This window comes from Lathamus discolor, chromosome 3, assembly GCF_037157495.1.
Source record: "Lathamus discolor isolate bLatDis1 chromosome 3, bLatDis1.hap1, whole genome shotgun sequence".
Lineage (NCBI taxonomy): Eukaryota > Metazoa > Chordata > Aves > Psittaciformes > Psittacidae > Lathamus > Lathamus discolor.
Window position 1 is genome coordinate 121,765,598 of NC_088886.1, and position 12,642 is coordinate 121,778,239.

General features: G+C 50.7%; 1 protein-coding gene across 1 annotated transcript in view; it reads left to right on the forward strand.

Annotated features, from left to right (window-relative positions):
- The window catches only part of SLC12A8 (solute carrier family 12 member 8), a 53,780-nt gene that overhangs the window by 1,824 nt on the left and 39,314 nt on the right, over positions 1-12,642 (forward strand). Inside the window, exons 2-5 of the mRNA XM_065671388.1 lie at positions 2,539-2,757; positions 3,542-3,688; positions 6,514-6,705; positions 8,915-9,146. Coding sequence (XP_065527460.1) covers positions 2,689-2,757; positions 3,542-3,688; positions 6,514-6,705; positions 8,915-9,146 — 640 coding nt within the window. The 5' untranslated portion in view covers positions 2,539-2,688. The remainder of the gene's footprint in view (positions 1-2,538; positions 2,758-3,541; positions 3,689-6,513; positions 6,706-8,914; positions 9,147-12,642) is intronic.

A 12,642-nucleotide genomic window follows, 5' to 3' on the forward strand; every position in this document is an offset into this window, starting at 1 on the left:
TCGCCACTTTCAGACCTGGAACAGGAAAAAATCCGCACACGTCGCATGGATTGGGATGTGGCTGCGTGTACAGCAGCTGTCCTGGCATGTTTGCTCAGCTCCGGCTTCTGCGCTTTATACCCTCCTCTCCTGTGTTTGCTGCAGTTGACTTGTAGGGCTGAATGGATCCATACGTCAAGGAGAGATGTAAACAGTGGCAGAACCGGGTAGTAAGATTTTAGGTGGTTGGAAACACCCTGGAAGAGCAATAGTGGAGAGGCAATTTCCTGCATTTGTGGAGGGGAAAGCTCTTACACCAAGGTGAGCGGGAGCAGGGCTGAGTGGAAAGGGCAGGAGAAGGGGTTTAACCCTGAGGAAAAGGAAGGAAGGTTTGAGATAAGGGGTTTAAATGTCTAGGAGGGTGACGCTTCCTGCAAGGGGAGCTCCAGGTCTGAAATCCGTGCTTGGAGCCCTTCTTTCTGTATCTCGCAAGTTTCAATCTACCTGTGGATGCACACCAGGCACATTGAACGAGCGGCTTCAGCTGCTGCAAAGGGTCGGGGCCATCTCCTGGGCTTCCATGGTGGTGTGGTTTAGTAGAGCCAGGGCCACAAGGGCTCAAGCCTCTGTGTTCTTTCTGCATTCAGATGGAACTGGTGTGCATGACAGGAGTTTGGATGGTTGCAGTGCATCCTTTACTGAGTGGCATCTCTGGCAAGGAAGGGCTGCATTAGGAAGTAATAGGAAAATATGGCTGTTCAACTGTAATCTTGTTTCATGTGCATTTTCTCCCTTGTTTTATTACTATGGCTATTGCATTAAAACACGAGCTTCTTCAAAGTTTATCCACTCCTGCTGCTTCTGCCCTGCTTGAAGCCGCAGTGTCCCTGTAACAGCAACCATTTATGATACTGTGAAGAGTTATTTGCTTCAGAGAAGTGGGAAGGAGCAGTGGGGAATCAGTGAACTCTAAGGGCTTTGGTGCTACCTAGCTGGCCATGTGGATGGGGTGAAGAAAAACCTCCTGTTCTGTCCATTGTGCCCCAGCTGCAGGAGGCCTTCTGTAGCTGAAACACCACAGTGGCAGCACTGGTTGTTTATTATTGAGTGTTTCAAAGTAGATTTATAGAGGTGGGATGATGAAAGTGCTGGTCTGGGAGCTGCAATTCAGACGCTGATGCAGAAGTCCTCAGGACCCAAAGTGGTTTCTGTATGTCTCTGGCCCTGAGCAACAGAAAAAGCACATTTCTGTTGGTCATCTTGTCTCTGTAGCTTGCAGGCTAGAGGAATCAGAGATTCCTGTATTGTGCCCATGGTAAATTGGATGTCTGGTCTCAGATAAGGTGTCCAGCCATTGGTACAGACCTTGTGTGATCATGGTTGGTTCTGGTAAGCATGTGGGCTCCACTGCCAGGAAACTACCAGCCCCAGGAGAGCTAGCGATCCAGGCAGTCTGCCCTCTCCGCATCCATGGATGGCTGCATGCATTTTTGTCTTACCTAGGCATGGCGTAGCCTAGGGATGGCCAGAAAGGCTCTGTTGGCAATTGGTGTGGGAGAATGGGGGTAACTGGTTGGTGGCCATCACAAGAACATCTGGGGGAAGTTAAGACTTACACCTAGCTGGAGGGGGTTGTATAAAAGCAATTGTCTGCGATTAGTGGGAGAACTTCATATGAAAACACCCCAATAGGGAGTGAAACCGTGCGTTTTGGGAGAAGAAATGCTTGTGCAAGCTTTCCCTTTCTCTGAAGGTGTGCTAGTTTATCTTTGAAATCTAGCCTGATGCTGGTTTCTTGGTACTTACATGGTGTTGAATTAAGCCTGACCCCCTGCTGGAGACTGCCTGTGGCAGGTATAAATCTGAAGTCAGGCCACTGCAGAGAGGAGAACTGTACCTCCAAGGATGGGTGTGATGTGAGGAAAGGCTCCTCCTGTACGTTGATGCAGGGGATGTAGCTGAGAGCATCAGGAATGCAGAGTGTGGGTCTGTGGTGGTGGACACCTACAGCTGCTCCAGTTCCATCTCTGCCTCATGCTGAGTGGGGCAGAGGGGGGTAAGCAGGTTGCTCCTTGGGAGAGGTTACATTGGCAGGACTTTAGCCTGTAAAGGTAGAGCTGAAGGGGATGTGATCAAGGCTGCAGAGTGATTATTCGTGCTGGGAAGTAAATAGTCCACGTGTCCTCTGTCACCGGAGCACAGGGGCATGCAGTGAAACTGCCAGGCACCAGATTTAAAACCAGTGAAAAGGAAATGCATTTCCCAGACGGCACACCATGGAGATGTGGAGGTAGTGCTGCAGGATGCTGGGGACACCAGGGGTATGGATGGATTCAGAGGAGGCCACCAAGGGCTGTTAAATGTAGGGCTGATGATGGAACCTGTGCTGCAGGCAGTCCCTGGAAGGGTGCTGGGGGACTATTGCTTTCTGCTTGTTGGGGTGTCACTGCAGTTCAGCATTTGCTACGAGCTGCTCTTGGCTCTGTCTGGGTAGTTGCCTCATGCTTCTGCAGACTAAGAAAGCAACAGTCGTGTTTTCTGTCTTTCCTGCTTCCACAGTAAAGTGCAATAAAACCATGAATCTTCTACAGTGGCGGATCCAGCACTGCAAGAATTTGCCTGAGGAGAATAGCTGACCTTCTCCTTGGACCAGCTTCTCCTAGTCTCAGAGCTGCGAGCTGGGCAGGCCAAGGCAAAGCAAAGGATAGGATGTTCAGCCTGAATGGTGCCAGAAGTGAGGGGTATGTCCAAGAGTTGTTCCATGAGGAGGCACAGCAGGTATGTCAGAGAGCCATTTCCTTTCATAGCCCATGTTTCCATCTCCATGGTCTCTGCACCTCTTGGTCACTTTTGTGGCTGGTGTTTACCAAAAGTAAGAACACTGCCCTTCTGTTTGCTATGTAAACCAGAGGTGTATTACTGAGAAAGGGAAAGAGGAGACTTGGTTTCCAGAAGGCAAGAGGGAGCGGTTGCAATGGGAGAACTGTAGTTTTGCTGGAGTTTCAGGTCTCGGTTCCAGCAGCTCTGAAATCCACTGCGTGCCCCTGGTGTACCATGTCTCCTCCAGAAATGCCATGTCCTGATCAGAGATGACTGTGTGATGGGAAGACCACCTTAACCTACTCTGTTAGTCCCAGTTGGATCAGCCTCATTTGTCATCTCATCTAAGAGACTTCTCCAGTGAACTGAGGACCCCATTTGTCTGGGTGGGGTGCTTGGCAGGGACATAAGGAGAAGCACCATGTATAGCTGTAGGCTCTGTAAAGGACCTCTTGAATGGTCTTTTTCGTTCATATAATGTCATCAATGGGGTTAAATTTGCTGAGGCTGAGTAGGATTCTGTTGCTGCTTATCCTACAAGGATATAAATAGGGTATTACAGGGAACCCTCTCTTCCAGGTTTTCCAGCAGCTGCTCCTTCACCTTAGAGACAACTTGCAGCAAAGTAGTGCCTTAGCAGCTGTTGGTGGCCATCCCAGTGCTGGTGTCTGGCTGTTGCACCTCTTCTGCAGCCTGCCTACAAAACACAAGAGGTAAAAACAAAGGCTTTGCTTTTCTCTAGGTATGTCAAACACAGACCAAGCCCTGGTGGAAGATCCAGCTCTTTGTGTGGGAGCCAGTGCTTTTTGGAACATGGGATGGCGTCTTCACCTCCTGCATGATCAACATTTTTGGAGTGGTTCTTTTCCTGAGGACAGGATGGCTTGTGGTGAGTGCTGACTTGGCTGAATGTATGAATAAACATTTTCCTCCCCACCTCCTAACCTTGTATCTCCATCACCACCCAAGTGCTTTGGATTCTGTGCTGTTCACTGCAGGCATTGCTTACATCCTCTGGTGTTTTGTAGCATTTCAGAAAGTTCCACTAAAAGGTAAAGCTGAAGTGGTCTTTGTAAGTGGTTTCCTATTTCAGCTTTAGGAAAGAAGAAAAACACAACTAGCAACCTTGACAATGAACAGGGACATCCTTGTGTTGCATTGCTGAGACAAAATAGCTGCTTTTCAGGTGAAGTGTAGTGCTGTAGTTACAGCTACTCAGTCTCTTCCCAACACCACTGAAGCAGGTCTCTTCCAAACGTGTCAGTGTTGGAGGCCCTGATGTCTTGAATGGAGACTCCTCAGTCGGGTGAAACTGACATTGCTATCAAAGTGATTTCCATTTATGCATCCAGGATATCATCTCACTGAGGGTCAGAGCCTGGAAGAGTGTCTCTGCTCCAGCTCCTTATGCAAAACGTTGAAAGCTCCCCTTGGGACATGTGGGATTTGAGTTCCCGGCACAGTTCATGTCACAGGCACGAGTTCGTGTCACAGACATGGTGACTAAAGGAGCGGGAAGACACTTGCACTCTGTATTGAAAATAGCTTTGAGGGGAGCTGCAGTCATGGTGGAGGTGAAGTTGGGGTGATTTTCCTAGCTCCCCTTTCCTCCTGATCTTACTCCCTCCATGTCTCCTTTGAAAGCAAGTTACTGCTGGAGCAAACACATATACAAATAAAGCCAGTAAGTAAAAGAAATACTGAAGCAGCTGGAAGACAGCATAAAAGGAAGGGAGGAGAAGTTGGGGTTGGCAGAGGGCTCCCCTGGCAGAGAACAGGCAGAAGTGAAGCCATTCGCAGAGTCAGGCTTTTGCTATAAATTTCCAGACTAGGGCTGGTGAAGCTTTGCAATTCCAGAGCACCCTAATCTAGCCGAAATGTTCAGCCACTATTGTGACTCTGCACTAACCCTTTCCCGCACGCATGCATAAGTAAGCATCAGTGTTTGATGGGGGTTCTTTCTTCCCACTTTCTATTTGCTATTGTTGCTGCGAGTCCAGCTTTCCTCCCTGGTTTTTGTGTTAACCCTTTCTGCTGTGGAAACCATGGAGCTGCCCGTTACCTCGCTGCTGCCATAGCCTGGTGACACCAGCAGTTTTGGGAAGAGCCCAAGGCTATGTGTTTGTGTATGTGTGCTTTGCTTTTTCATTTCCTCTTCTGACACATGCCAGATTTATTAACCCCTTTAACCCGAGGGTAAGCTGTCGAAGAAAAAGAACAATTGTTCTTTTAAAGAGTGGTATTGGGTTGTAGCAGGCTGTGGTGCTGACCCAGCCAGCAGCTGCGTTTATAACAAACCTTGGCTCTGTTCCCTGCTGACCAGATAACGCCCCTGTCAAAGGCAGCGGGATGCTGAACCAAAATAGGATCTTCTGATGATAGCAACATCCTGGATATGTTTTCTATTGTTTCACAAAAAAGAGAAAAGAGAAAAAACGCTGGGGTTTCAACCCACCCCAAAGCTGGGAAGCAGCCTTTTAGTGCTGGTGATAAACAAACCCTGTCAAGGCTAGCATGACCTCAGAAACGAGCACTGCTGGAGCAAGGCTGGAAAGGAGGATGAGGACATGGCCTGTAATATGAGTAAAGGCAGGGGAGGGGAGGCCAGGCGTTAATGAAGCGCTGGGCACCGGAGGAGATTTCTGATGGTACAGTTGGAATCACTGCGCTGGGCTGAGCGGTTTGTCAGCAGGGGAAGGTGGCTGCAGCGCGAGGGGCGGAAAACCTCTGACTCTGGGAAATAAATTACAGCTGTGTGCAAGAGGGATGGAAGGTCCCGAGCTCCAAAGAGCGCTTAAGTGCTTTTGGAGGTACTGAATGCCTTCTCTTCCTGAAAATCTGACCTAAATGGCAAACTGAACCCCCCAGTAAGGGCCATGCTGGTGCTTAAAGTTGCCAACAGGGACCTGTGGCTGGGTTTGTTCAGAGGCTTTTGCTGTTCACCCCATGGTGAGCCCATGGCTGGTGCAGCAGCTCCTCCCGGGGCCCTCCCTCTGCCCGAGCAGGAAGCATTGGGGTTTTACTCAGTGGGGCTGGATCCTCTGCAGGAAACTGCCCCGAGTACAGGGTGAGCAAGAGCCACCTGCCACTCGGTGTATGTCCTGCAGATAAGGGCCAGCATGTGCTGGTTCATGAGAGGGTTATTTACCTTCCACGCTGCGTTGCCTCTGGGGTGTTGTTTTTGGTATCTCATTGTTTGGGAGGATCAGAGCTTTTGAAGGTAAGTGTTCAGAAAAATTAAAGTGGGAGCTTGGTGCTGTTAATGAATCAGCTTCACAAACCACGGGGTTCAGTTTTGAACTGCTTTTTGTCGTGAAAGTGTTCTGATTTTTTCAAGCATGTCATTCTAAAGCATGCAAATAGGTGGCGATCCCCTGCCCATGGGGGCTGAATTGTGTGACCTGCTCTTTTCAGAGCAGAGCACAAAACCAGTGATTCATGCGGGAGCCTGGTCACGGAGCAGGAGCTTATGCAAAGGTCAGGCAGCCCCAGGACAAGACAGGTCTTCTTCAAAAGAGTGCCAATAGGAACTGCGAATTTGGCATTCTTTAGATAAGTGGGAGTGTGTGTGTGTGTGTGTGTGTGTGTGTGTGTGTGTGTGTCTTTTACTCTGTAATGACTCCAGAGTCAAAGACTAGAAGCGGGCAGGTCTTTTTTCTGTGACCACAGAGTTGATGTAAGTTGATCTTTATGATTCTTTTCCCCCCATTCCAGGGAAACACTGGCATTGTAATGGGCATGCTTCTGGTGTCCTTTGTCATCCTGGTTGCCCTGGTGACGGTCTTATCTGGAATTGGGGTGTGTGAGAAGTGCAGCGTTGGAAGTGGAGGGGTCTACTCCATGATTTCTACTGTCCTTGGAGGTCAAGTAGGGGGCACCATTGGCCTCCTTTATATTTTCGGACAGGTAATTAAACTGGATTATTTAAAGAAGGTTTGGAAACTTTGCAATGCAGGTATTGATCATGTGCTCTCCTGGTGCAGGAAGCAGTGCCCCAAGTGAAATCTGAGTAATGCTCCACCGTGCTGGATAGCAGATGAGAGCACCTTGGGGTGCATCCAGCCCCACTGTGCTCCCCAAGAGCAAGCCTGCACGTGGCAATATGCTGCCTGGCACGGGCCATAACAGTGGAGGAACCGGCTGTCTGAGCAAGCAAACTGTGTGGAATGTACCCTCCCATGCCAAATTACCCCCATGGCCAGGACATGCCCTTGCTGGTGGGAGACTGAAATTAAGGCGAGGTGGGAGAGGCCAGGGTGGCCACCTAAAGCACAGTGAGAGGCTGTGTGCTGGCAGGTTGGCCTTGGCATGCTCCCCATGCCCTTAAGGACCAGTACACCCTGGCTGCTTCTCTGCGGGAGTCAGGAGCAATGGAGCTGGTATGGGAGGAGGTAAGGACCACAGCTAATTGACTACTTGAGGTCCAAAAGTCAAGGTTCTGGCTGTTCTGAGAGGCCCCAAGGAGCTGTCATGGTGGTGAAGCACTGAAATACACAAGTAGTAAACATAAAGAATGGAACGTAATCTCTTAAACCTGCAGTAACTTAACCCCCTCCCCCCATAAAGATGTTATGAACAGTATAAAATGTGGTGAGCAGAGAAGCATTTTTATTGAGGTTTGTTTTTAACTGACTGGCTTACAACAATCTCCAAAAACCCGTACCAGCGCCCAAGCCAAAAACAATCCCCTCTTCTCTTTTTGCTCCATGTTAAAAGCAAGTGTCCATAAAGCACAAACTGAACACAGTTACAAGCCAAGATATGGAAATGGGCCACACATGAGAATCCTTCCTGTCATATTTTCCGCTCTTGCTCTCCGAGCGGACCCTGTCTGGGAAAGCAATCAGGTTGCAGCCTGTCCTGAGGGTTGTAAAAGCTGTGCTGCGGCAGTCCCGGCCCCTGCCTAGGCATCCCGGGCAGATGGGGGCTGCGGGGTGGGAGCTGGCAGCTTGCTTGGAACACTTTGCCTGCTCCTGAAAGCTGATGCCTTTCCCTTCTCTTTGGCCTTGCTTTCTGCCCAAAATGCTTTGCACCAGCTGCAGGCTGCTCCACCACTACAAGATGCTCGTGGAGCACTGTAACCTCAGACACAAGGCGAGTCCAGGCAGAAATGGGGATATTCCCCATTCCCTGGTCTGACTGGGGCAGGTAGGGAATGACTGGCCACATTCCCTGGGAGGTGAGTGGTGGCTCAGTGCCCTGGGGCTCATGCAGAGGTGAGCTCCTGCTGCAACAGCCAAGGTGAGCTGAGACCTGGTTGGGCTTTGCTGTCCTCCTGGGATGTCCAGCTGTGCTGCATGTCCCTCATCTGTGGACAAGGATAATGAGGTTGCAGGACCCAAGGTCACACCACCCATGCCAGCATGTAGCTGTGTGCCCCAAGCTGGTTTGCCAGGGATGCCATGCACTGGAAAGGGTTGTTGCTGAAATGTCAGCTAATGGGAACCTCTGGAGCCAAATGCCCTGGTATTTAGGATTGCTGCCCTGCAGTGGGGTTTGAGGCCTCACTCTGAGCTGCACATGTCCCATCCTGCAGCAAGACAAATAAGCAGCTTTCCCTGGAGCTCAGGGGGCACGGCTTGCATAATGCACCGTCCTCAAAAGTGCAGGCTCCATTCCAGCAGCGAGATGGGGAGCCGGTGAAACATCAGACTTTACATCCAAACTAAACACCGAGTTAAAAATAACCCTGGGAGGCGATGAAGGGAGAAGCAAACTGCTGTTCTTCAGGCAGATGTTGGACTGGGACCCTTTCCTTCAGGGAAACAGAAGAAGGGAAGAGACTTTGAGGTTGACTCATCCTTTTCTGCCTTGAAGAATCCAGTGTGGTTTCTCCTGGAACATTAATGGGGGTAAATTGTAAAGCCATTGGGAAGTTGGTGGGCTGCTGGCCCTAGTGTCCAGCCTTCTCTGTTTACCTGGGCAGAAGGTATGCTGCTTTAGCAGTGTGCTGTCTTACTGCAGTAAGGTTCAGTCCCTGTAGACCAGAGCAACATTGAAGATTGTGGCAATACATGTCTATCTGTCTGAGCAGAGACCCCTCAGCCCAGCATGGGAGCTGCGGACAGGGATCCTTTGTTCTGCCATGGTGCACTCACAGAACTCTGTTCCTCAGTGTGTTGCAGGTGCCATGTACATCACTGGCTTTGCAGAGTCCATTGCAGATGTCCTGAGCCTCAGCAACATCTGGGCAGTGCGCGGGATCTCCCTGGCTGTCCTGCTGGGACTGCTGGGCATCAACCTGGCTGGGGTGAAGTGGATCATCAGGCTCCAGCTCCTGCTGCTCTTCCTACTGGCTGTCTCAACACTGGACTTTGTCATCGGGTCCTTTACACACCTTGATCCAGGTAAAATGAAGGGCTCATCACATTGGGATCAAGGGATGTTAGTCCCCCAGGTTTTCTCCTTTGGTGTCTTTGTGAAATTACACATCTGGGCAGAGGCGGAGTTCAGTGATTCCAGGTGTGCCCCCTGTCCTTTGGTACTGAACTTTTAGAAGCAACTTGTAATTTTGCAAGGAGTAAGTATTTCCAGGGCATGACTGAAGATGCTTTATTAATTTGGATGTTTAACCTCAAGAATTGAACTCTCAATGAGTGCTGTTGTTACACTTGTATTGCACTCAGAGGTTTGCTAACAACAGAGACTGAATGCGTTTGCACTCACCCTTTGTAGCCTTCTGCTAATTGCGTTATAAGCGTAGTGCTCATGAAAACAGGGGATCGTGACTTTGCATTGAGGAGATCTTCTCCCCAGAGATCCTTGAGGTTACTTAAACTGTGCTGGGCTACACACCACTGCATTCACTGCCCAGGACCATGCTGGGGAGCCGAGGAGGGAGCTAGGTGGGCTGGGCGGGTGACTCCTGGGATTTCAAGGAGCTGTGGGTACAGGTCTCCCCCCTTTAACCTTCCCCAGCCCAAATTCAACCTGCGGTGGCAGCTTCAGCTTGGGCAAGGTGGAGATTCAGGGCTCCCACCTGCAGCCCTGCTTGCACCCCAAGCCCCCTTCCCCTCCCTCCATCCTCATCCTCGAGAGGTGTTCACTGCAAAACACATCTCCAGGCGCAGTGAGTTGCAGTAGAAGGGCCCATGAGTGCCCACAGTGGCCACTCCAGCAACAGCGAAGTGCAATTAGCTGAGTAAACGGAAGGTGTCACCTTTTTCTTGCCTTCTGCTGCGTCCATCAGCACCTTGAGGGGCTTGCAAGCAACTTGCTAAAGTTGGGTTAAAGGAAAGATCTTCAGTTTGGAATTACAGTTGGGAGTCAGGTGCTGAGCAGGTGGCAAGAGAGGGTCATGTAGGTGTTCACAGCAGCAATGGCTCAGCTGTCTTATGCTCCTGTGTTACTTTGTGCTGCCGGTCCAGGGTGCGAGGCCAGTTGGGTGAGGACAGAAGCTGCTGCACTCCTCTTGGAGAGAGCCTTGTGGAAAGGTGTTTGCATTTTACATTTAGCGTGTAAGAAATGGAAGCTGGTGAAAGTCTCAACAGACACTTGCGAAGAAGAATGAAGGGAGGACGGTTGAGCTCAGTGTGGTGTGTTCTGCAGAGAAAGCCACTGACCTGCTCCAAACAGCTGTGTTTCATAGGAAGATGTTTTCTAAAGGAAACAGGGGAGTTTGCTTTTCAGTTGTGCTCAGAGGAGACCTTTCATGTGGACCTAGAGACCTTTCCATAGTAGAGAGAAAACGAATACTTGGTGTAAGACTTGATGGTAGGAGGGTGAATATGGGATCAGGAGGAGAGAATTAGAGTACAGATGTCATCAGGAAACATGCCCAAGTTGAGGTCGATGTAGTCGTCTTTGATTTCCTCCACTACTGAGCACCATGCTGGGAGAAAATAGAGAAAAGACGGGAAACAAGGCGGATGAGCATTGCAGACGCTGCAGCTTAGCCGTGCCTGATTAAAGGGAAGAGGGTTTCCAGTGCATGGAAGAACATCGGGCTGATGGTGGCCAGATCGCAGCCCCAAACAGCAGAACCCCAGAGCAGCCCTGTCTGTATGGTGGGACCTGCAGCCATAAGGCCGGGTGGGTAGAGCTGTGGGTTTCTGTTTCTACAAACCGCTTGTGTGTGAGAGAGCTGTTCCGAGTTGACTACTCGCAAGTCCTGCATTTCCCCAGAAGGCCTCTGAGTGGTGTGTCAGCATCAACGGTGAGCGCTGGGCTCCAGGAAGCCTCCTCGCCCTGCCGTGCATGCTTTCTGTAGGGCATGGGTGGATGCTTGTCTCTTGGGTGTGATTGTGCTCGTCAGCAAAGCATCCCTCCTGCAAGGAGCCTGCGGTAGGTGTCGGTGAAGCTCCACCCTCGAGAATCGGCTGATGGTAACGTTGGGGTGCGCTGCATCTGAGCCCAGCGTCTGAGACCCCTGTGGGGTGGGCAATCGACTGATCGGCTCTCTACAGCCCTCATGTGTGTGCAGTTGTTTTGGGTTTGGTTCTTCAGCTGCAGCAGTGACTGAGATGTGAAGGGCAGTGTGCAGGGAGAGGTCAGTTCTGAGGACAGACCTGTGAGCTGGAAAGGTTTCAGCTGACCTCTTATCTGGGTTGCCTCTTTGTTTTATGACAAGTTCATGGGGCTTCAGTTCACAGCCTCAGGTCTTGGTTTCTGAACCTGTAAACCGGCCCTCGTGTCGTCATCCTGCCTTTCCTTCTCCTGCCAGCCATGGCAGCCTTTTCCCTCACATTTCCAAGTGCTGTGCACATACCAAAGGGCTGAGCATCTGCCAAGCAGCAGTTATTTGGATTAAAGTAATCTCTAGGAATGCCTGTCCATCTTGAAGGTCTTAAACGGCTGCCTTTGTGTGGTTGCACTGGGTGGAGTCCCCTGCTCTTCTCCCCATTCCCTCAGCTCACACCCAGGCACACACCAAATCGGATATTGTCCAAGCACTCACTCCCTTCCTGTGGTTTGCCTTTATTTTTAGGCTGAGGACAGAGCATGTTTACACAAAAGGGGGCTTCTCGGCAGGGCTTCCCGCTGCTTTCTCTCCTTGTTTTAATTTTCTTTCTCTCTATTGCTGTGGCTTGCTCCTGCTCTGAGAGCCGGCCGGGCTTCCGCAGCCCAGAGCTGGGGCTGGGGGAGCTGAACGGCTCCATCTACACTGGAGCTCCAGGAGTGCTCTGGTGCTGTCGACCCCAGTGAGACTGCAGGCAGGCCTGCCTGCTCCCTGCCCGGCTGTAGAGTCCCTCTGCCTGGCTCCGAGGGCTTTTGCTCCTTTCTGCAGGCAGCCTGCAGGGTGGGGTGGGACTGGCCGATTTTATGGAGTTAATCCTAAAGCCTCCTCTTGGCCCCGGCCAGCGCTTTCCCTCAGGACAAGTCATGGTCCCAGGCTGGGATCTTGGCTAGGGGTGGGTAGCAGGGAGAGGCGCTCACTGTGCTGTCTGGAAACCAGCCTCCTTGAGCCGTCTTTGGCTACTCACCTCCAGAAACGGAGACCCCCGTGCTCCTCCCATGGGCCAGAAAACATCCATATTCTCTTTCTCCTTAGGCACAGCTTCCTGATTTTACCAAAACTAACACAGGTGACTTGAAATCAGGCAGCACTTGACTTCCTAGCCCATAACCAAGACCCAGCACTTGCTCTAAAATTGCACAGTAGCAATGCAGGGTTTTCTTGGCTTGCGTGCATTTGCATTTTAATTCGGGACATCCGTACCAAAAAATCAGCCCGAGTTGTTTTGGTGGGAGCAGTGAACATGAAGGAGAGGATGCTCCTCTCTGTGACCAGCTCCTCGGAACAGTGTGTGAAGCTTTTTGGCCTCTTCACATCCTAAACATTAGAGTCACGGAAAAAGAAGATAAGCCCACTGTTAATGCCCACTCTTGTATTTTCCTATCGTA